Source organism: Mesoplodon mirus, assembly GCF_964341445.2.
Source record: "Mesoplodon mirus genome assembly, chromosome: 7".
NCBI lineage: Eukaryota > Metazoa > Chordata > Mammalia > Artiodactyla > Ziphiidae > Mesoplodon > Mesoplodon mirus.
The window spans coordinates 83,155,181-83,178,903 of record NC_138983.1 but is presented as its reverse complement, the minus strand read 5'-3'; the positions used below and the strand labels follow the sequence as shown (position 1 = coordinate 83,178,903).

Sequence of the window (23,723 nt, the reverse complement as noted above, 5' to 3'; positions counted from 1 at the left end):
AGGCAGTGACAGAAAATTTGTACCGAGGGAAGTAGCAGAAGAGTTTGCCTACAATTCACGAAAAGGATCCCTGCACTTGGCCTGAAGGAAATCAGCAAAATTTGTAACAGCTTGTGTATTTGTATGCGGGATTGAGAATGAATTTAATTTTTTGATTTCTCTGAATTATCACATAAGATTCAGAAGATGCTCTCTCTGCCTAGAAGCCACCCCACTGGGATAACTATGCCTACGGAGTTCCTTTGCCTATGACTCCTACTTGCTAACAGACTGGCAGCCTGGCCCCAGGGCCTGGTCGCTGCTCCCAGTGCAATGGTGGATATGGTGTCAACGGTTGCAAAATCAAAGCCCCTTACATCCTCTCCATGCCTCGGTCCCACCCCCCACCCCACTCACCATCGATGTTCAGGAAGGGGAAGGCGTCCTGGATGGGAACGTGGTGCTGTGACTGGTCCAGCTCATCTTCCTCATCTTCTTCATCCACATCATTATCTTTCTCATCCCAAGGAGCAGATCCAGTGGATCCTACCCGAGAAACACACACACACACACACACACAAAGGTCAAAAGTGAGGCGCTCACGTTGCACTGTCATCCCTGCAGCTGACCCACTGTTCAAGCTAGGCACTGCCAGCACAGAGGTTCCTTGGGTTCAGTGTGCACCCTCAGTGCCAAAGAGTGGGAACCAAGGGTGTTCACCCCACTCCCAGCTCCTCCTACGGAGCCCCAGTGCAAGCTCTCATCCCCTCCCCTATCCAGGAGCTGCAGACCCTACTCCCTTCTCCTAGAAATCTTTTAATTCCTACTCTAAACCCCTTTCCACACATTCGCATCCCTTCTAAGGGCCCAAGGAGCACAGCTTCTCTCCTTTATAAGCTTACTGTGAAGACAGACCCTTCCCTCATGGCAGAGCCTCACTAGATGCACTGGAGGTCAAGTCTAAATTATCTGGCTCTTAGTCGGAACTGGCTCAACATTGAGTAAATATAGGGATCAGGTGGTATTCTCCTAGGAAAAATACCATACAAATTAAATGATCACTTACCCATCATTTATAAAGAGAACTTAACAGCCTTCATAATGTCATGGCAATTGATTCTTAGAACAGCCTTTGAAATACGCAGGAAAGATGAGAACCCAGATTTTATAGTAGCTTCTTCCTATATATAGGAAGAAGCTGAGGCTCAAAACGTTGAATGACTTGATTCAATGTCCCACAAGTAGTGAAATGGAAAGACCGAGGTTTATAACTCAGACCTTCTAAGTTTTAAGCCCTCCTTCTTCTAAACTACCTGGCCTCTCTTCTCAGTGTTGAGTCCCAAGAGAAGTTATTTTTTATAGAACTCAATACCCCCTCTTCTTTCTAATGCTTTACTGTTCCACTGGGTGGGCAGGAAGACTGTGCTGAGTTTATATCTTTTGTTCTCTGGGTTCTTTCTAGGGACAGCATTTCTTGCTTTATTTACCAGTCTTCAACATTGTAAGCGAGGCGACTTTCAAGTCGACTATCGCTTTAAGGGTCCAGCCCGGAACCTGGCACACTGTCCACCTTCTCCCCAGCAGCTGGGGCCTCACCTGGGTTAATGATAGAGCCCTGGGGCTGGGGGATGTCACACACTTGATATATCTTCACTGGGTTCATGGGCACCTCCTTGGTGCCGTCGTACATCAGGTTGAATTCCCTGCTCTTGTTGAGCGCACAGCGGAGCTGGGCCTTCCATTTAGCTGGGTCGGGGTCGTCCACCCCTTCCTGGTACTTCCCCTGTCTCCACAGCCCAGGCCTGAGGGATAGGAAACCGCAGTGCGTGCCTGCTTATTGCCCAGAAACACTGGAAAGTGTGCCCGCCCTCCCTCATACAGACACAGATACACACAGCCCTGCCTGACCGCCCCATCACCCCAACTCCAATTTACAGAGACTGCAGCAGAAAACACCACGCTGGGGACCAGGCAAGGCAGGGCCTGAGACAAATTAAGCCAAATGCAAATACAGTATTTTAAAAAGAGGAGCCTCATCTCAAGTGCTTGTGCCAGCAGCATCTGTCGAGACTACAATGGCCTTAATGAAGGGTTGAAAATAAAGAAAAATCTGGAACAAGTATACACCAAAATACTAATGGTAACTTTTGGATAGCAAGACTTCAGGTAATTTTGTTTTGTTTTGCTTGCCTTATTTTTTTTTCACATGAATTGCTTATATAATAAGAAGAGAAAGGGAGGTGGCGTATGATATGAAGAATTTAGGCTTGCTGTTCCCTCTCCCTTCAGTCTTTAATCTGATGCACAAATAACTGTTGAAACCAAGTACCTTTAGGAGTAGCAGCCCATAGGAGGGCAGGAAGCACGCTCTGGGGGTTCAGCTGGCCTCAGTGCGAGGCTGAGGGCCTCAAGTCCTAATAAACTCACACCACCTGCCTTTCCCTGCTTCCTCAAACTCCCACATTGGGAACATTTTGCTGGGAACACCAGGGGCTGGTGGCCTGGGCCAAAACCAGTGGGGCCCCGCCTCTCTGGTTTTCAATTTCCAGGTCTAACAGGCATTTATGTGTCTGTTCACGGGATATCAGCCCTCCCCCACTGTTAACGTATCTCAGATGTCTACACTTTCTTCAGGGCTGTGACGTACGTGCTGGTGCAGAAAAGGGGGATGTCTTTTGCAGAGGACTCAAGATCAAGAGAACGAGATGGACCGGCCAGACTGCTCCCACTTGATGTTAGGAAGATAAGGTGGCCGTGTAGTTAGAATTCTGCAGGGGAACATAGCCTATAGAGTCTATGGGTTTGCGGATCCACAACTTTTATTTTTTCAGTAATGCCAACCAAGCTCATAAGAGACTGACATATAATCCAGAATGCCAGTCTACTCGTTTTCAAAGGGGGATAAAGCTGGTCAGTGACCAGCATGGTTAAGTCCAATAACCTGGACATAACCATGTATGATCTCAACCAGTAACTCCTGTATCTGGTTTCTAATGACAATTCCAAGAACATAAGACCCACTCAACATTTAAATCCAAATTTTCAGATGACTCCAAAGCTAAATGGAAATGATTTGATATTGAACTCTAAATCTGCATTATCTAGACTATCTCTTACCCAGTTGGGTAACCCAGAATCGACAGTAAAAGGCTCCTGCTTTCCCAAAAATCACAGGGCGTAAGAATGAAAAGCACTGGAAAGGCAAGACCCCCAGTGAATTTGCAAAGCTGCTCTTGTGTCTTTTTCTTTTTGACCTTGAAGCCAGGAGAAATTCTAAAAATACAAATGTATTCATTTTTAAAACTTGACTTTACTATTGTTCAGATCCCCAAGCCTACAAAAATAATTTTATTTTTTAAAAAATGCTCCCTGCCCCAAAGGAGTTTACAATCCCTTAAAGGAGACAGATGAGTCCACAGATCAGAAATACAGATACTATGTGAACACCAGTAAAACTGCCTAATCCATAAAGAGTCGGGGGGTAGGTATGGTTGGCCAAGTTTATCAGAATTTATGATTCTAGGGCTGCATCTTGAACATGGGTAGAAGTTAACCAGGTGAGAAGCGTGGGTCACGATACTCTAAGCAGAAGAAGCTTTATGGGCAAAGGCAGAGGCTGAAAAGCACAGTGCTTAGGGGACCTACAAGCAGTTCAGCTTGCGTGGAGGCAGCATGAGATCAAAGTCTGGGCTTGTAAGTAGGAACCATGCCAAGGGGTTTGGACCTGATTCTTAGAACACTGAGAACCACTGAGAGATTTAAGCAGGTTGTGATGGGATCAGATTTAAGTTTTAGAAAGAACCCTCTAGCTGCAGGACTGAAAAGGGTTTGAAGGGAGGCAAGGCATGAAGATAACACATAGTCTCTATATAATCCATATAATAGTGTCACTAGGGTCTGAACTAAGGAGGTGGCAGTAGGGATAGAGGATACAGGTAACGAACGAGCCGTTAAAGACGCTGACTTGACAAAGCTTGATGATGAACTGATTCCTTGAAGAAGGTGAGAGAGAAATCAAGGATGATTCCCTGGTTTAGGGTTTGGGAGACTGGGTGGGTGGTGATGCTGGCCACTGAGATAGGAGCAGGTTTAGAAAGATGATTTCCCTTTGGAAATGTCGGATTTCAAATGCCTGTGGAAGGCCTAGGGGAGAATGCCCAGCATGCCCAGGGCAGTTTTTTATCCCCACTCACCTCTCACATCACCTGAGGGACTCTCCCTGCCTGCCTCCAGCCTGGAAGAAGGTCCACCAGATTACTGACATCTCTGCCCTGTGGGCAAGGACCAATTTCTTTTCATTTCTGTATCCCGGCTCAGGCTTTAGCACACAGTAGGTCAACGTGTATTTGTTGAATTGCCTCAAATTTACAGAAATACACTTCTTGGGGAATGAATAAGTTGCTATTACGGATGGAAGGCCAGAAAAACAGCTATGAGCAGAAGGCCAAGGAGACACTGCAGAAAGTGCTGGAGGAGAAAATGCGTGCAGGACAGCAACTGCAGAGCAAACAGGTGTGGGGATGCTCCATAATCCTTGGGGCTGGGAACCCTGGGGCAGTCTGGGTGGCAAGGGAGCCAGCTGCACAACCCCCTGGAACCCCCAAGGCACCACCCTCTCCTCTGATCTCCCTCAGCGGTCCCTGGCCCTGGCCGAGCACAAGTGTGAAGAGTGGAAGAGCCAGTACGAGAGCCACCCCCAGCATGCAACTGTCCCCTACCCTGCCAGCCCAGTAATCATGAATGCCGTCTTCCTTCTCTTTTTTACAATGTGGTACATATGGATTTCTTTTGAATGAGATTTAACCAGCTTTTCAACCTTTCTTCTTTCTAACAATATCAGTACTCTCTGACTCTCCAAATGCGCCTTTTAAAGTTGATTTAATTTATGGAAAAATCACCCTTCATACTTTCCCTTTCTTTTTTAAACCTCCCCATGGTAGTGTAATGTAGTAGAAGGAGATTTGGCCTGGGAGCTTGGACACCAGGGTTCTAGCTGCAGTAACCCACAGTTACACACGTTATATTATTAAAGAAAAAAGTAACTTACAGAAATGTATGAGGCCATTATGCACATACACACAAATATATATTCACTCATATATCCATAAAAAAGTAGTCTGGAAGGTTCTATAAAATGTTAAAGGTGTTCACCCCAGGGTGGAGGAGATATACGTTAACTATATTACCCTCTTAAATTTTTACAGTAAATGTATATTACTTTTATAATTTAAAAAGCCAAACTTTTCATTTTTAAAAACCTAAAACATGAAAGAAAACTGGAAAACCAACAAAATTAAAACAATCCCTAAGTCTGAGGCAACGATTTTTTTATCCGAGTACAAGTGATGAATGAAAATACTAAGAATGGTGTGTGACACCTTAAAGTATAGAAAAAAATACAGTAAGGCAAGTAGGCATTAAGATAATAGAATATAAAAAGTTACCCAGATATATTCAGACAACGGACTACTATTCCAGTAATAAAAAGAAATGAATTACTAATATGAGCTACACGGATGAGTCACAACAACATGAGGAGCCAAAGAAGCCACGTGCAAAAGGGTACTTGTTGTATGCTTCCATTCATATGAATTTCTAGAATAGGAAACACTAATACATAGTGAAAGAAAGCATGTCAGTGGTTGCCTGATGCCAGGCCTGGGAAACTGACTGTAAAAGGACAAGAAGGAACTTTTTGCAGGTATTGGAAGTGTTCTGTATCTTGACTTTGGCGATGACAATATAGATATACACATTTGTCAAGACTTATCAAATTACATGCTTAGAACGGGTACACCTTGTTGAATGTAATTCATACTTCAATAAAGTTGATTTTAATGTTAAATTAAAAAGTCACCTATGGGTGGGCTTCCCTGGTGGCGCAGTGGTTAAGAATCCGCCTGCCAATGCAGGGGACACGGGTTCGAGCCCTGGTCCGGGAAGATCCCACATGCTGCGGAGCAACTAAGCCCGAGTGCCACAACTACTGAGCCTGCGTGCCTAGAGCCCATGCTCTGCAACAAGAGAAGCCACCGCCATGAGAAGCCCGCGCACCGCAACGAAGAGTAGCCCCCGCTCCCTGTAACTAGAGAAAGGCCACGTGCAGCAATGAAGACCCAACACAGCCAAAAATAAAATAAAACAAAAAATAAATTAATTAAACAAAAAAACAGCAAACCATTTAAAAAAAAAAAAAAAGTCACCTATGGGGACTTCCCTGGTGGCACAGTGGTTAAGAATTCGCCTGCTAATGCAGGGGACGTGGTTTCAAGCCCTAGTCTGGGGAGATCCCACATGCCGCCGAGCAACTAAGCCCGTGCGCCACAACTACAGAGCCTGTGCTCTAGAGCCCGTGTGCCACAACTACCGAAGCCCACGTGCCTAGAGCCCATGCTCCACAACAAGAGAAGCCACCACAGTGAGAAGCCGGTGCACTGCAACAAAGACACAATGCAGCCCAAAATAAATTAATTAATAATAATTTAAGGGCCTCCCTGGTGGCGCAGTGGTTGAGAGTCCGCCTGCCGATGCAGGGGATACGGGTTCGTGCCCCGGTCTGGGAGGATCCCATATGCCGTGGAGCGGCTGGGCCCGTGAGCCATGGCCGCTGAGCCTGCGCATCCGGAGCCTGTGCTCCACAACGGGAGAGGCCACAACAGTGAGAGGCCCGCGTATGGAAAAAAAAAAAATAATAATTTAAAAAACAGTAGTCACCTAGATGTCTGAGCAAGACAGAGTCCCTTTAAGCTTTCAGTCCCAGCTCTTCTCTGAAGCCTCCCCTCATTCACCCTGGCAGCATGTGACCACTTTGCATCTCTTTAACAACTTATATTTATCGGTTCCATTCAGATTTGATGCTTGAAAAGTTTTGTATATTTTATGTCTATCTTCCATTCAACTTGGTTCCTCTAAGGCAGGAACAATAATCTCTTTCATAAATTGAGACCATTACAAAAACAGAATTATGTTCCCTTTCCTCCCAATCAGGGGAATTTGAAGTAGGATTGATGAAATCCTGGAAATCATAAGCAAAAATGTCATTTCTGCATTTTTATGGCCACAGGGTCCTGTGTTTTCATCAGATTCTGGAAGATATCACAGAGCCCAACAATGTTAAGAACCTCTGCTTTGAATCCATGTGCTTTCACTCAGCTCTGTGGTACAAGGCACCCTGCCCCTGGGGCAATCTGTCTGTGGTCCCTGCAAAGATGATAAACCCACATCAAAGACACTCACTCTTCTGCATGTCAGTGGACTCTACTGCCATCTCTTCCTCCACAATGACGTCACTATCGCCATCTTCAAGATTCATTTCTGTCTCATCTAGAACACTGTCTTCTTCCTCTTCCTCCTCCTCATCTTCCTTGGAGACATCCTTTAATGTGGCAAGTAGTCTGTTGTAACCAGAAACTTGTTCTGGTTCACTCTATGCTTCACTTTCAGAACTTGAAGTATCTATAAACTCTCTGACTAAAAGGAAAATGGGGATTTTAAAAACAAAAATTATACTGTTCTTGTTGCTACCCCACGACTACCATCAGGTCCACAGTGGAACCAAGTTCAGACTTTTCTAGATAAAAACTAGCTTTTCTGCAAATACGCAGTCCTATCTATTCAACCAAACCTAGCACCAAATTTGTTTAAAACAGCTAATCTAGCTATGATTCTAGAAGCGCTTCCTCTTCTTTGAACTGCTCATGTTCCACATGGGAAGACAGCAAACTAAACACATGGAGCTTTAGGTTATAAGGCGATCTAACCTATGTGTCAGACATTTGGCACCTTTAAAGGAGCAACAGGAAAACTTACAACAAAAAAGTGTACTTTATTTCTGAGTCTGTGGTAATGAAATAAGACCTTTGATGATTTTGCACTCTATTTTATGTTAAGCAAACACGACATTCCCTCTTAGGATTCACCAAGAGCCCTCTGGTAAGCCTCCTTAACAGGCTAATCTCTCAGGACAGTTTCATACTCTATACTATGTTAGTTATCACAATGGCATTTTAACAGACATCTGCACTTAAAACTAAGCAATATTACTAAAGTATAGCTTACATCTAAAATCAAAGAGAGTGGAAATGTAGCCAAACTTTAGTACCATATATAATCTTAAAAGTAACAGTCCAGAATCTACTATCATAAAGAAGGTATAAAGCATTACCAGTTGACAAGTCTGTGGTTTTGCTTCCTTTCTGGAAACCCTGAGAAGAAACAGGCAATGTTAAACTTTAACTACTAGTATGTAGCAATTAGGAAAAGTCTAATGATACAACTTTAAATGAACATGGCAGACTATACCGTTATAAATACATTATATCTATTGTCAAGTAAAAACTCCATATGCATTTGGACAGGTTTTGGAAGGATATGCCAAATAGATAATAAGAGACGAATGAAAAAGTCTAACAAGACCACATGACAAATACTACAGTCACACAGTAACAGGCTCTCATCCAAAAGATGGGAAATTTTGGCAAATAAAAGCCCTCGGGGTTCACCTTTTCTAGCAAGTTTCTTAAGTAGACTATCCCTCTAACTGTTGATAAAGCAGCCCAAAGGGGTGGGATGAGCACTAAGATCATAACTGAGAGTCTGGACACTTAGAGAGGAGCCCACAACTACCCAAACATTACTTTCCTCATGGTCATTGAATAGATAGGTGATGTCGAGGGTCCCAAGCAATTCTTTTTTTTTTTTTTTTTTTTTTTTTTGCGCTACGCGGGCCTCTTGTTGTGGCCTCTCCCGTTGCGGAGCACAGGCTCCGGACGCGCAGGCTCAGCGGCCATGGCCCACGGGCCCAGCCGCTCTGCGGCATGTGGGATCCTCCCAGACCGGGGCACGAACCCGTGTCCCCTGCATTGGCAGGTAGACTCTCAACCACTGCGCCACCAGGGAAGCCCCCAAGCAATTCTTTTTTTATTTTTTTTAACTTCTTTAATTTATTTATTTTGGCCTGCTATGGGTCTTCGTTGCTGCGCCCGGGCTTTCTCTAGTTGCGGCGAGAGGTGGCTTCTCTTGTTGCGGAGCAGGGGCTCTAGGCTCGCGGGCATCAGTAGTTGCACCACCCTGGCTCAGTAGTTGTGGCTCGCGGGCTCTGGAGTGCAGGCTCAATAGTTGTGGCGCACGGGCTTACTTGCACCGCGGCATGTGGGATCTTCCCGGACCAGGGCTCGAACCCCTGTCCCCTCCGTTGGCAGGCGGATTCTTAACCACTGCGCCACCAGGGAAGCCCCCAAGCAATTCTTTAAAAACATAGAAAACGAACACAAGCTTATAAAATCTCTGCCCAGTCGCCACACAGGAGGCGTGCCGTCTAGCATCAAACTACAGGCTCAACAAAGGGTAGGAAGACCGGCAAAGAACCCCATCTCAGGCGGGAAGCCGCCAGGATCCCCGGGCGAGCTAGGCCGGCGCTGGGGCAGCGTGGCACGCGGCGGGAGCTGCCCTGTCACTACCCCCGGGGCACCGGCGGACCAAACGCGGGGACACGCGGGCTCCCACCGGGAAAGGACGCCGGCAGCGCCGGTCCCAGCCTCGCCTCTCCATACCTGTCATAGAAGGGATGCTCCTCGCCGAAATCCCTTAGATGCTTCTTCTGCTTTTTAGTTAGGGAGTTGAGCAGCTGGCTCTGGCTCCGGCTCCGGCTCCGGCTCCCGCGTTTGACCATGGGGAAGACGTCAAGTCAGCCAACCTCCAAGAATCGCGTTTTTCACCTGGAAGTCGTCTCGTCAACCCACTCACGCGGGCTTGCCAACGGCGCTTTACGGCGGAAGCAGGGTGCCATAAAGCAGACCCGCTTTACGTCGCGCTTGTACGACAGGCGTGGCTGTGAGAATCAGCCTGCATAAACGTGTAGTAACTGAGATGGTTGAATGCAGTGCCTTTGTATTATGCCATAATACAAATACCAACTAACATTTAAGGCTGCCGGTGCATCTCAATTCATCCTCACAACAGTAAACAAATAGGCCTTGTTAATAAGCCTGATATTGGAGATGAGAAAGCTGATGCTTACAAAAGGTTACACACACACTAGCAAGAGAGGAGATGGAAACCTAGTTCTCTCTGATGCGGCCACAGGCTTTTCCCACTAGGATCTGCCACATGCGTGTGCTGTGTGAAGAATGAGGACGCAAGGCTGAGATTCCCGCCCTTACCCTACCCCCTCATTTTCTGAAAGTATTGCAAGGGCCCTTGGTAACACATCTGTTCTGGCATTTTTCATGTTATAAAAGCAAAAACACATCCAGAGAGGTAAAGTGACTTTCCTAAATCACCCGGAGAGTCGATGTTAGAGAAAGCAGTAAAACTCAATAAAGTGTCTCAAAACTGAATTGGGGCAAATTGGGATGGAAAACTTTTAAAGGGTAAGTAACTTTTCTATATCTGGGCCGTGGTGGTGGTTACACCTGGTATACAATTACCAAAATTAATCAAACTGTACCTTTGAAATTGGTACATTTTAATGCAAGTAAATAATAATCTCAATAAACAAAGAGGTAAAAACAGCGCAACTGGACTTAATACTCTAGAGACAGGCAGAGTGTGCAGGGATACTTAAAAACCACAGGATAGGGCTTCCCTGGTGGCGCAGTGGTTGAGAGTCCGCCTGCCGATGCAGGGGACGCGGGTTCGTGCCCCAGGTCTGGGAAGGTCCCCCGTGCCGCGGAGCGGCTAAGCTCGTGAGCCATGGCCGCTGAGCCTGCGCGTCTGGAGCCTGGGCTCCGCAACGGGAGAGGCCACAACAGTGAGAGGCCCGCGTACCGAAAAAACAAAACAAAACAAAAACCACAGGATAAACACAGAGACACTTTTTTTCTAATAGTAACTTACAATGTCAATCATAAACCACAGAATTCACCTGAATATTTAAGGTAAAATAGGAGCCATCAAAGATAGTGTTCACTGCCTCTGCTCTTAGAGGAGCGTCTGTGAGAGAATTGGAGCTTTGTCCAATACCATGTCACACCTATAGAAGTCGCACTACAACTATTAAAATCCTAGTTTTGTCGTTCTGGGGACCATCTACTCCTAATTAGATTCTGGGAGCTTAGGGTGGCGTACGGAGGCAAGGGGAGGGAGTATCAAGAAAATATGCAAACAGCAGGTAGTGCCAGCAGATGGCCCAGCCAAGGAACCCAGAAACAAACAGACATGTGTCTTCTGTCTCATTTCAAGATAAAAAGTACAGTCACTTACGTAAACAAAAGCCTGTTTGCAAATGTCATCATACATTCTAAGGCACCATCCACAGTATAACCTGGCTATGACAATAAAGTCATACAATGTTTTTTCTCCTCCCACCCTATTCCAAGTGCCCCAGCTTCCCTCCCCAGAGGCAACCAGTTTCTTGGTGTTCTTCCAGAGATCTGCTATAAAAAGCTATACTCTTGAGCACTTGATGTGACTCTTTACTCTCTCCTGCTTTCCATGTCATTGTAGTCCTATGGACAGGTCTAGACTGTTCCCAGGTTCAGACACAACTGTGCCCTAGCTCCACCCAAGTGCTCTCATCATTGGCTCACTGAGCCCGCTTCTGAAAATATTTATATTAGCCTTTGACAACATAAAAGGGGATGCTTTGTGAAATTTTAACCTGAGAGTTCGGAATTGAAACATATTTTTCATGCCTCCAGTGAAAGTTCTCTTAGTAAAACTCACACAAAGAAGATGCATGTGCCAACTAGTGAAGGCCCTGGGAAAATTGTAATAAAGGCAAAATTTGTTCTTCCCTTTCTTCTTCTCACGCTCAGCCCTTCCCTTTCCCTCCTGCAGGGTTGTCTTTGCCCTTTGCCCTCAGGGACTCAGTATTTTCAGGGGTAAAAACAATCCAGGAAATAATCTTTTATACTAGTTTGTAAAGAGAGGCTGATGAATTAATGTTACTTGTGTATTTTCAATTCGGGGAGACTCCCTAGGATAACGATCTCAAGGGGTGGGAGGGGGGTGGCTGTCCCTTAAGACAAGATGGTCAGAATATTCAAAAAAGTGTTAGTTTTTCTTTATTAAAAACTTTTTCTTTGGAAAATTTCAAGTATATACAAAAGTAGACAAAACAGTATAATACACTCCCATGTTCCCATCCCTCGGCTTCAATGCAAGGTATGCCCACCCACTACCCCTAACTCCCACCCCTGTATTATTTTTGAAGCAAATCCCAGACATTGTATTATTTTATCTGTAAATATTTATTTCTAAATATCTAAAAGATAAGGGTTCTTTCTTTAACATAGCTACAATGGCACTATTTCACCTAAAAAAAAAGATGATAACAATTATTTAATATCATCATGTAACCAGTCAGTATTCAGATTTCTGATTGTCTCATAAATGTCTTTTTTTTTTTTTTTTTACACTGTTAGTTGAACATGTTCTGCTGTTCTCTGTGTCTCTCGCGAATACATTGTGGGATTTAGAACTTTGATCAGATTTCATTATAGCTGATATTTTAGACTTCCATCAGGAGGCGTATACCGTCTGGTTGTCTTTCATTTTGTGATGTTACCAGTCATTGGTAGTCAATGTCTAAATTCGTGAATTCATTAGAGGTCACATTCTAATTCTCTCATGAGGTGATATTCTAATTCTATCATTTCTTCTTCACTTACTTGCTGGACTATTTCTATGAAAGCAAGCTTTTCCTTCCCCTAAATTTTGCTTACCCAGTGGTACTGTTTGTATAGGAAAAGCAGAAGAAATGCTTGATTCTCTCCCTTCATTTACTAATTTTCAACACAAGGAGTCAATTCACTGGATCTTCTCAGGTTGACCAATCAAGTTTTTTTTTTAATTTTTAGTATCATTATGAACTCATGGAATTATACAAATTGATGTGTTTTAATCCCTTGCAAGTATTATGGTGTACATGATTTGAAAGAGCTTATTTGACATATAGTGATGTATTTGAAAAGACAAACTATGTCCTAATACAAACCACAGGAAGTAAACAGGAGTCTATCTGAGATTCTCAACAGAGCAGGAATGGGAAGGTGGGGAAGGAGCACAATTTGAGGATACAGATCAGATGCTGGGGAAGTTTGAGTTTTGAAATTTATGTGATAATATAAGTGGTAACAAGGGCACATGTGTTCAAGATATGTTGACAGGGAGCCATAAATAATCCAAAGGTATGACTCTCTAATTATGAAAGCTCCGACACCTCAGCTACTGATTTGGGAAGATTCTGGGGAAGGTGTGTGTGCACCCACACATCTGTCTCCTCCTAGATGCCTCAAATCAGACAGTCTCCTCCACCACATGTATGCATACATGTCTGTATACACCCCAAAGCCATCCAGCCTCTTCCTGAGCGTGCTGGCAGAAATCAGTCTCTCGCTACCTGTATAATGAAATGAGCTTGTTTATTCATTAAAAAAAATGTACTAAACACCACGTGCCAGGTGCTGTGCTAGTAGCTGAGGCTGGGGGAAAGAATAAGATCCATTCCAGCCTCTTCAAGGAGCCCTCAGCCTCATCCAAGTATGGATAAGTATGCAGACTCTTACGATACACTGTGATAAATGCTAAACTGATAGATGCTGGGTGCTAAGGAAGCAGCTCAGTCAGAGTTTTGGTGCTGCTGGGGGTTGGGGGCCGGTGGGGGAGGGTCATCTGCTGCCTTTGAGCGTTTGTCAGCCTGTCACGCTCATTGAACATCGGTATTGAACTTGAGATTAATCTAGATTCTAGATTTTAGGCTGTATGAGTTGTTTCAGCTGACTTCATGAACAGCATGTGTGTGTGTTCAAGACAGGGTATGAGGGATATAGGGCAACAGGAAATTAGAGAGCTGGGTAGTCATCGGATTCCACAGCGTTTATTGTGTAAGGAGCAATGAGTTTTCTAGGTGGAACATGTTTTAGATAACGAGATTATGTCTGAAAAGAGAAAAGCTTTGTAATGTATTTCAATGCACTCTACATAACTTGAAAATGCAAAACACTATTATATATAGTGCCTACACTTTCTATTCATCTGTACCCAGAAGAACTATCCATTGTCAAACCCAGAGCCTGGCATAGAGTGACCTGTAATAATTATGTTTCCTCAAGCTTATCAGAGGTTGTTTTATATTAGGCCTAGCCTAAAACTGAAATATTTTATCAGATTATATTCACCTGACTGAGAACAAGGCTAAAATGCTACACTAGAGGGGATAAAGTTTTACCTCCCTCTCTCTAGTGGAATGTTGGTGTAACTACATTCTGTTTTTCACATTTTTCTGGCAGAGGCTTAGCAGGCAAACCTTCATTCATTTATCAAACATTTTCTAAACAGTTACCATGTTCCTGTCATAATGTTAGGCATTAATGATTTAAAAAGCTCAGACCTCAGGCTTTCCCCTTGAAAGACCTCATAGTCTAGTTGGGGGAGACAAAGCAATTAACAAATAATTATGTTGTCATGGGCTAGATTAGAAGGGTGTCTACAAAGGGTTTTAGGAACCCAGAAGATAAAGAAGCTCCTCTTGCTGTGGAGGAGAGAGGAAAGGTCATGGGGAGTTGCACAGAGGATGCACTGAGTCAGGGTTTCCTGGGAAAGAAGGTTCCAGGGAGAGGGAATAGCATGAGCAAGGTGGAAAGATGTGTTTGGAGAACTGTCTGTGGACCCTGTTGCTGAGGTGGGTGGGTGGGAGTAGAGAGGTTGGAGAGACGGACAGGTGAGGATTCAGCCCACTAAAGGCCTTGCATGCCTTGTTGGGGCATTGAGGCCCAATCCCATGTAAGGTGAGGAACCCTTAAAGGATTTCAAGCAAGGGGGTTATGTGAACCGATTTGGACTTCAGCGAAATCACAGTGATGTCTGTATGGGTGACAAGGACATTAAATCTTCCTTTCCGACGACTTCCTGGAGCAGCCGATTCGCTACTGATGCTGCCCACCTCCAAAAGACTTTGGAGACTTTTTCATGTTTTGTTTGTTTGTTTATTTGTTTTCGGTACGCAGGCCTCTCACTGTTGTGGCCTCTCCCGTTGCGGAGCACAGGCTCCGGACGCGCAGGCTCAGCGGCCATGGCTCACGAGCTTAGCCGCTCCGCGGCACGGGGGACCTTCCCAGACCTGGGGCACGAACCTGCGTCCCCTGCATCGGCAGGCGGACTCTCAACCACTGCGCCACCAGGGAAGCCCTATCCTGTGGTTTTTAAGTATCCCTGCACACTCTGCCTGTCTCTAGAGTATTAAGTCCAGTTGCGCTGTTTTGACCTCTTTGTTTATTGAGATTATTATTTACTTGCATTAAAATGTACCAATTTCAAAGGTACAGTTTGATTAATTTTGGTAATTGTATACCAGGTGTAACCACCACCACGACCCAGATATAGAAAAGTTACTTACCCTTTAAAAGTTTTCCATCCCAATTTGCCCCAATTCAGTTTTGAGACACTTTATTGAGTTTGACTGCTTTCTCTAACATCGACTCTCCGGGTGATTTAGGAAAGTCACTTTACCTCTCTGGATGTGTTTTTGCTTTTATAACATGAAAAATGCCAGAACAGATGTGTTACCAAGGGCCCTTGCAATACTTTCAGAAAATGAGGGGGTAGGGTAAGGGCGGGAATCTCAGCCTTGCGTCCTCATTCTTCACATAGCACACGCATGTGGCAGATCCTAGTGGGAAAAGCCTGTGGTCGCATCAGAGAGAATTAGGTTTCCATCTCCTCTCTTGCTAGTGTGTGTGTAACCTTTTGTAAGCATCAGCTTTCTCATCTCCAGTATCAGGCTTATTAACAAGGCCTATTTGTTTACTGTTGTGAGGATGAGTTGAGATGCACCGGCAGCCTTAAATGTTAGTTGGTATTTGTATTATGGCATAATAGAAAGGCACTGCATTCAACCATCTCAGTTACTACACGTTTATGCAGGCTGATTCTCACAGCCAAAACAGACGCACAAAGTACACCCACCCATTTACCCACCTGGGGAAGCCCGAAGCCTCCCTGCCTGCCTTCCCTACGGGGCTCAGAGAAAAGCTGCGCATGCGTGCGCGTGCTTCCAAAGAGCCTCGCTCGGGGGCGGAATGGGAAACAGGAAGTTCTAACGCCTGTCGTACAAGCGCGACGTAAAGCGGGTCTGCTTTATGGCACCCTGCTTCCGCCGTAAAGCGCCGTTGGCAATCCCGCGTGAGTGGGTTGACGAGACGACTTCCAGGTGAAAAACGCGATTCTTGGAGGTTGGCTGACTTGACGTCTTCCCCATGGGCAAACGCGGGAGCCGGAGCCGGAGCCGGAGCCGGAGCCAGCTGCTCAACTCCCTAACTAAAAAGCAGAAGAAGCATCTAAGGGATTTCGGCGAGGAGCATCCCTTCTATGACAGGTATGGAGAGGCAAGGCTGGGACCGGCGCTGCCGGTGTCCTTTCCCGGTGGGAGCCCGCGTGTCCCCGCGTTTGGTCCGCCGGTGCCCCGGGGGTAGTGACAGGGCAGCTCCCGCCGCGTGCCACGCTGCCCCGGCGCCGGCCTAGCTCGCCCGGGGATCCTGGCGGCTTCCCGCCTGAGATGGGGTTCTTCGCCGGTCTTCCTACCCTTTGTTGAGCCTGTAGTTTTATGCTAGACGGCACGCCTCCTGTGTGGCGACTGGGCAGAGATTTTATAAGCTTGTGTTCGTTTTCTATGTTTTTAAAGAATTGCTTGGGGGCTTCCCTTGGTGGCGCAGTGGTTAAGAATCCGCCTGCCAACGGAGGGGGCAGGGGTTCGAGCCCTGGTCCGGGAAGATCCCACATGCCGCGGTGCACGTAAGCCCGTGCGCCACAACTATTGAGCCTGCACTCTAGAGCCCGCGAGCCACAACTACTGAGCCAGGGTGGTGCAACTACTGATGCCCGCGAGCCTAGAGCCCCTGCTCCGCAACAAGAGAAGCCACCTCTCGCCGCAACTAGAGAGAGCCCGGGCGCAGCAACGAAGACCCATAGCAGGCAAAAATAAATAAATTAAATAAGTTAAAAAAAATGAAAAAAGAATTGCTTGGGACCCTCGACATCACCTATCTATTCAATGACCATGAGGAAACTAATGTTTGGGTAGTTGTGGGTTCCTCTGTAAGTGTCCAGACTCTCAGTTATGATCTTAGTGCTCATCCCACCCCTTTGGGCTGCTTTATCAACAGTTAGAGGGATAGTCTACTTAAGAAATTTGCTAGAAAAGGTGAACCCCGAGGGCTTTTATTTGCCAAAATTTCCCGTCTTTTGGATGAGAGCCTGTTACTGTGTGAGTGTAGTATTTGTCATGTGGTCTTGTTAGACTTTTTCATTCGTCTCTTATTATCTATTTGGCATATCCTTCCAAAACCTGTCCCAATGCATATGGAGTTTTTACTTGACAATAGGTATAATGTATTTATAACGGTATAGTCTTCCATGTTCATTTAAAGTTGTATCATTAGACTTTTCCTAATTGCTACATACTAGTAGTTAAAGTTTAACATTGCCTGTTTCTTCTCAGGGTTTCCAGAAAGGAAGCAAAACCACAGACTTGTCAACTGGTAATGCTTTATACCTTCTTTATGATAGTAGATTCTGGACTGTTACTTTTAAGATTACATATGGTAATAAAGTTTGGCTACATTTCCACTCTCTTTGATTTTAGATGTAAGCTATACTTTAGTAATATTGCTTAGTTTTAAGTGCAGGTGTCTGTTAAAATGCCATTGTGATAACTAATATCGTATAGAGTATGAAACTGTCCTGAGAGATTAGCCTGTTAGAACCTGTTAAGGAGGCTTACCAGAGGGCTCTTGGTGAATCCTAAGAGGGAATGTCATGTTTGCTTAACATAAAATAGAGTGCAAAATCATCAAAGGTCTTATTTCATTACCACAGACTCAGAAATAAAGTACACTTTTTTGTTGTAAGTTTTCCTGTTGCTCCTTTAAAGGTGCCAAATGTCTGACACATAGGTTAGATCGCCTTATAACCTAAAGCTCCATGTGTTTAGTTTGCTGTCTTCCCATGTAGAACATGAGCAGTTCAAAGAAGAGGAAGCGCTTCTAGAATCATAGCTAGATTAGCTGTTTGAAACAAATTTGGTGCTAGGTTTGGTTGAATAGATAGGGTTGCATATTTGCAGAAAAGCTAGTTTTTATTTAGAAAAGGCTGAACTTGGTTCCACTGTGGGCCTGATGATAGTCGTGGGGTAGCAACAAGAACAGCATAATTTTTGTTTTTAAAATCCCCATTTTCCTTTTAGTCAGAGAGTTTATAGATACTTCAAGTTCTGAAAGTGAAGCATAGAGTGAACCAGAACAAGTTTCTGGTTACAACAGACTACTTGCCACATTAAAGGGTGTTTCCAAGGAAGATGAGGAGGAGGAAGAGGAAGAAGACAGTGTTCTAGATGAGACAGAAATGAATCTTGAAGATGGCGATAGTGACGTCATTGTGGAGGAAGAGATGGCAGTAGAGTCCACTGACATGCAGAAGAGTGAGTGTCTTTGATGTGGGTTTATCATCTTTGCAGGGACCACAGACAGATTGCCCCAGGGGCAGGGTGCCTTGTACCACAGAGCTGGGTGAAAGCACATGGATTCAAAGCAGAGATTCTTAACATTGTTGGGCTCTGTGATATCTTCAAGAATCTGATGAAAACACAGGACCCTCTGGCCATAAAAATGCAGAAATGACATTTTTGCTTATGATTTCCAGGATTTCATCAATCCTACTTCAAATTCCCCTGATTGAGAGGAAAGGGAACATAATTCTGTTTTTGTAATGGTCTCAATTTATGAAAGAGATGATTGTTCCTGCCTTAGAGGAACCAAGTTTAATGGAAGATAGACATAAAATATACAAAACTTTTCAAGCATCAAATCTGAATGGAACCGATAAATATAAGGTGTTAAAGAGATGCAAAGTGGTCACATGCTGCCAGGGTGAATGAGGGGAGGCTTCAGAGAAGAGCTGGGACTGAAAGCTTAAAGGAACTCTGTCTCACTCAGACATCTAGGTCACTAGTTTTTAAAAAATTATTATTAATTTATTTATTTTTGGCTGCACTGTGTCTTTGTTGCAGTGCGCCGGCTTCTCACTGTGGTGGCTTCTCTTGTTGTGGAGCATGGACTCTAGGCACGTGGGCTTCGGTAGTTGTGGCACACGGGCTCAGTAGTTGTGGCCCACGGGCTCTAGAGCACAGGCTCTGTAGTTGTGGCGCACGGGCTTAGTTGCTCGGCGGCATGTGGGATCTTCCCAGACTAGGGCTTGAAACCACGTCCCCTGCATTAGCAGGCGAATTCTTAACCACTGTGCCACCAGGGAAGTCCCCATAGGTGACTTTTTAATTTAGCTTTTTTTTTTTTTTTTGTGCTGTACGCGGGCCTCTCACTGCTGTGGCCTCTCCCGTTGCGGAGCACAGGCTCCGGACACACAGGCTCCGCGGCCATGGCTCGCGGGCCCAGCCGCTCCGCGGCATGTGGGATCCTCCGGGACCGGGGCACGAACCCGTGTCCCCTGCATCGGCAGGCGGACTCTCAACCACTGCGCCACCAGGGAAGCCCCTAATTTAGCTTTAAAATCAACTTTATTGAAGTATGAATTACATTCAACAAGGTGTACCCGTTCTAAGCATGTAATTTGATAAGTCTTGACAAATGTGTATATCTATATTGTCATCGCCAAAGTCAAGATACAGAACACTTCCAATACCTGCAAAAAGTTCCTTCTTGTCCTTTTACAGTCAGTTTCCCAGGCCTGGCATCAGGCAACCACTGACATGCTTTCTTTCACTATGTATTAGTGTTTCCTATTCTAGAAATTCATATGAATGGAAGCATACAATAAGTACCCTGTTGCACGTGGCTTCTTTGGCTCCTCATGTTGTTGTGACTCATCCGTGTAGCTCATATTAGTAATTCATTTCTTTTTATTACTGGAATAGTAGTCCATTGTCTGCATATATCTGGGTAACTTTTTATATTCTATTATCTTAATGCCTATTTGCCTTACTGTATTTTTTTCTATACTTTAAGGTGTCACACACCATTCTTAGTATTTTCATTCATCACTTGTACTCGGATAAAAAAATCGTTGCCTCAGACTTAGGGATTGTTTTAATTTTGTTGGTTTTCCAGTTTTCTTTCATGTTTTAGGTTTTTAAAAATGAAAAGTTTGGCTTTTTAAATTATAAAAGTAATATATATTTACTGTAAAACTTTAAGAGGGTAATATAGTTAACGTATATCTCCTCCACCGTGGGATGAACACCTTTAACATTTTATAGGACCTTACAGACTACTTTTTTATGGATATATGAGTGAATATATATTTGTGTGTACGTGCATAATGGCCTCATACATTTCTGTAAGTGACTTTTTTCTTTAATAATATAACGTGTGTAACTGTGGGTTACTGCCGCTAGAACCCTGGTGTCCAAACTCCCAGGCCAAATCTCCTTCTACTACATTACACTACCATGGGGAGGTTTAAAAAAGAAAGGGAAAGTATGAAGGGTGATTTTTCCATAAATTAAATCCACTTGAAAAGGCGCATTTGGAGAGTCAGAGAGTACTGGTATTGTTAGAAAGAAGAAAGGTTGAAAAGCTGGTTAAATCTCATTTTAAAAAAATCCATATGTACCACATTGTAAAAAAGAGAAGGAAGACGGCATTCATGATTACTGGGCTGGCAGGGTAGGGGACAGTTGCATGCTGGGGGTGGCTCTCGTACTGGCTCTTCCACTCTTCACACTTGCGCTCGGCCAGGGCCAGGGACCGCTGAGGGAGATCAGAGGAGAGGGTGGTGCCTTGGGGGTTCCAGGGGGTTGTGCAGCTGGCTCCCTTGCCACCCAGACTGCCCCAGGGTTCCCAGCCCCAAGGGTTATGGAGCATCCCCACACCTGTTTGCTCTGCAGTTGCTGCTCTGCACGCATTTTCTCCTCCAGCACTTTCTGCAGTGTCTCCTTGGCCTTCTGCTCATAGCTGTTTTTCTGGTCTTCCATGTGTAATAGCAACTTATTCATTCCCCAAGAAGTGTATTTCTGTAAATTTGAGGCAATTCAACAAATACACATTGACCTACTGTGTGCTAAAGCCTGAGCAGGGATACAGAAATGAAAAGAAATTGGTCCTTGCCCACAGGGCAGAGATGTCAGTAATCTGGTGGACCTTCTTCCAGGCTGGAGGCAGGCAGGGAGAGTCCCTCAGGTGATGTGAGAGGTGAGTGGGGATAAAAAACTGCCCTGGGCATGCTGGGCATTCTCCCCTAGGCCTTCCACAGGCATTTGAAATCCGACATTTCCAAAGGGAAATCATCTTTCTAAACCTGCTCCTATCTCAGTGGCCAGCATCACCACCCACCCAGTCTCCCAAACCCTAAACCAGGGAATCATCCTTGATTTCTCTCTCACCTTCTTCAAGGACTCAGTTCCTCATCAAGCTCTGTCAAGTCAGCGTCTTTAACGGCTCGTTCGTTACCTGTATCCTCTATCCCTACCGCCACCTCCTTAGTTCAGACCCTAGTGACACTATTATATGGATTATATAGAGACTATGTGTTATCTTCATGCCTTGCCTCCCTTCAAACCCTATTCAGTCCTGCAGCTAGAGGGTTCTTTCTAAAACTTAAATCTGATCCCATCACAACCTGCTTAAATCTCTCAGTGGTTCTCAGTGTTCTAAGAATCAGGTCCAAACTCCTTGGCATGGTTCCTACTTACAAGCCCAGACTTTGATCTCATGCTGCCTCCACGCAAGCTGAACTGCTTGTAGGTCCCCTAAGCACTGTGCTTTTCAGCCTCTGCCTTTGCCCATAAAGCTTCTTCTGCTTAGAGTATCGTGACCCACGCTTCTCACCTGGTTAACTTCTACCCATGTTCAAGATTCAGCCCTAGAATCATAAATTCTGATAAACTTGGCCAACCATACCTACCCCCCGACTCTTTACGGATTAGGCAGTTTTACTGGTGTTCACATAGTATCTGTATTTCTGATCTATGGACTTATCTGTCTCCTTTAAGGGATTGTAAACTCCTTTGAGGCAGGGAGCATTTTTATTTTTGTATTTTTTGTATTTTATTTATTTATTCATTTATTTATTTATTTTTTATTAGTTTCTGCTTTATAACAAAGTGAATCAGTTATACATATACATCTTTTCCCACATCCCTTCCCTCATGCATCTCCCTCCCTCCCACCCTCCCCATCCCACCCCTCCAGGCGGTCACAAAGCACCGAGCTGATCTCCCTGTGCTATGCGGCTGCTTCCCACTATCTATCTACCCTACATTTGGTAGTGTATATATGTCCATGCCTCTCTTTCGCTTTGTCACAGCTTACCCTTCCCCCTCCCCATATCCTCAAGTCCATTCTCAAGTAGGTTTGTGTCTTTATTCCCGTTTTACCCCAGGTTCTTCATGACATTTTTTTTTAAATTCCATATATATGTGTTAGCATACGGTATTTGTCTTTCTCTTTCTGATTTACTTCACACTGTATGACAGACTCTAGGTCTATCCACCTCATTACAAATAGCTCAGTTTCGTTTCTTTTTATGGCTGAGTAATATTCCATTGTATATATGTGCCACATCTTCTTTATCCATTCATCCGATGATGGACACTTAGGTTGTTTCCATCTCCGGGCTATTGTGAATAGAGCTGCAATGAACATTTTGGTACATGTCTCTTTTTGAATTATGGTTTTCTCAGGGTATATGACTAGTAGTGGGATTGCTGGGTCATATGGTAGTTCTATTTGTAGTTTTTTAAGGAACCTCCATACTGTTCTTCATAGTGGCTGTACCAATTCACATTCCCACCAGCAGTGCAAGAGTGTTCCCTTTTCTCCACACCCTCTCCAGCATTTATTGTTTCTAGGTTTCTTGATGATGGCCATTCTGACTGGTGTGAGATGATATCTCATTGTAGTTTTGAGTTGCATTTCTCTGATGATTAATGATGTTGAGCATTCTTTCATGTGTTTGTTGGCAGTCTGTATATCTTCTTTGGAGAAATGCCTATTTAAGTCTTCTGTCCATTTTTGGATTGGGTTGTTTGTTTTTTTGCTATTGAGATGCATGAGCTGTTTATAAATTTTGGAGATTAATCCTTTGTCAGTTGCTTCATTTGCAAATATTTTCACCCATTCTGAGGGTTGTCTTTTGGTCTTGTTTATGGTTTCCTTTGCTGTGCAAAAGCTTTGAAGTTTCATTAGGTCCCATTTGTTTATCTTTGTTTTTATTTCCATTTCTCTAGGAGGTGGGTCCAAAAGGATCTTGCTGTGATTTATGTCATAGAGTGTTCTACCTATGTTTTCCTCTAAGAGTTTGATAGTTTCTGGCCTTACATTTAAGTCTTTAATCCATTTTGAGCTTATTTTTGTGTATGGTGTTAGGGAATGATCTAATCTCAAACTTTTACATGTCCCTGTCCAGTTTTCCCAGCACCACTTATTGAAGAGGCTGTCCTTTCTCCACTGTACATTCCTGCCTCCTTTATCAAAGATAAGTTGGCCATATGTGCGTGGGTTTATCTCTGGGCTTTCTATCCTGATCCACTGATCTATCTTTCTGTTTTTATGCCAGTACCACACTGTCTTAATTACTGTAGCTTTGTAGTATAGTCTGAAGTCAGGGAGCCTGATTCCTCCAGCTCCGTTTTTCGTTCTCAAGATTGCTTTGGCTATTCGGGGTCTTTTGCTTTTCCAAACAAATTTTGAAATTTTTTGTTCTAGTTCTGTGAAAAATGCCAGTGGTAGTTTGATAGGGATTGCATTGAATCTGTAGATTGCTTTGGGTAGTAGAGTCATTTTCACAATGTTGAT

General features: G+C 44.4%; 1 protein-coding gene across 1 annotated transcript; it reads right to left on the bottom strand.

Annotated features, from left to right (window-relative positions):
• Window positions 1-149: 149 nt before the first annotated feature.
• Window positions 150-9,702, bottom strand: LOC309808483 (interferon regulatory factor 6-like). The gene is made up of 3 exons (XM_082628788.1): window positions 9,531-9,702; window positions 1,576-1,781; window positions 150-525 (listed from the first exon to the last, which is right to left on the bottom strand). Exons 1-3 carry the CDS (start codon window positions 9,647-9,649, stop codon window positions 353-355), a joined length of 498 nt encoding a protein of 165 aa, XP_082484914.1. The 5' UTR covers window positions 9,650-9,702; the 3' UTR covers window positions 150-352.
• Window positions 9,703-23,723: the final 14,021 nt, after the last annotated feature.

Bases quoted from the DNA above. Each gene is read 5' to 3' on its own strand.
- LOC309808483 (XM_082628788.1), bottom strand. From the start codon at position 9,649: ATGGTCAAACGCGGGAGCCGGAGCCGGAGCCGGAGCCAGAGCCAGCTG. The intron at 1,782-9,530 runs GTATGGAGAGGC...CCTATCCCTCAG, and splicing joins GAGCATCCCTTCTATGACAG to GCCTGGGCTGTGGAGACAGG. The intron at 526-1,575 runs GTGAGGCCCCAG...TTTCTCGGGTAG, and splicing joins GGGCTCTATCATTAACCCAG to GATCCACTGGATCTGCTCCT.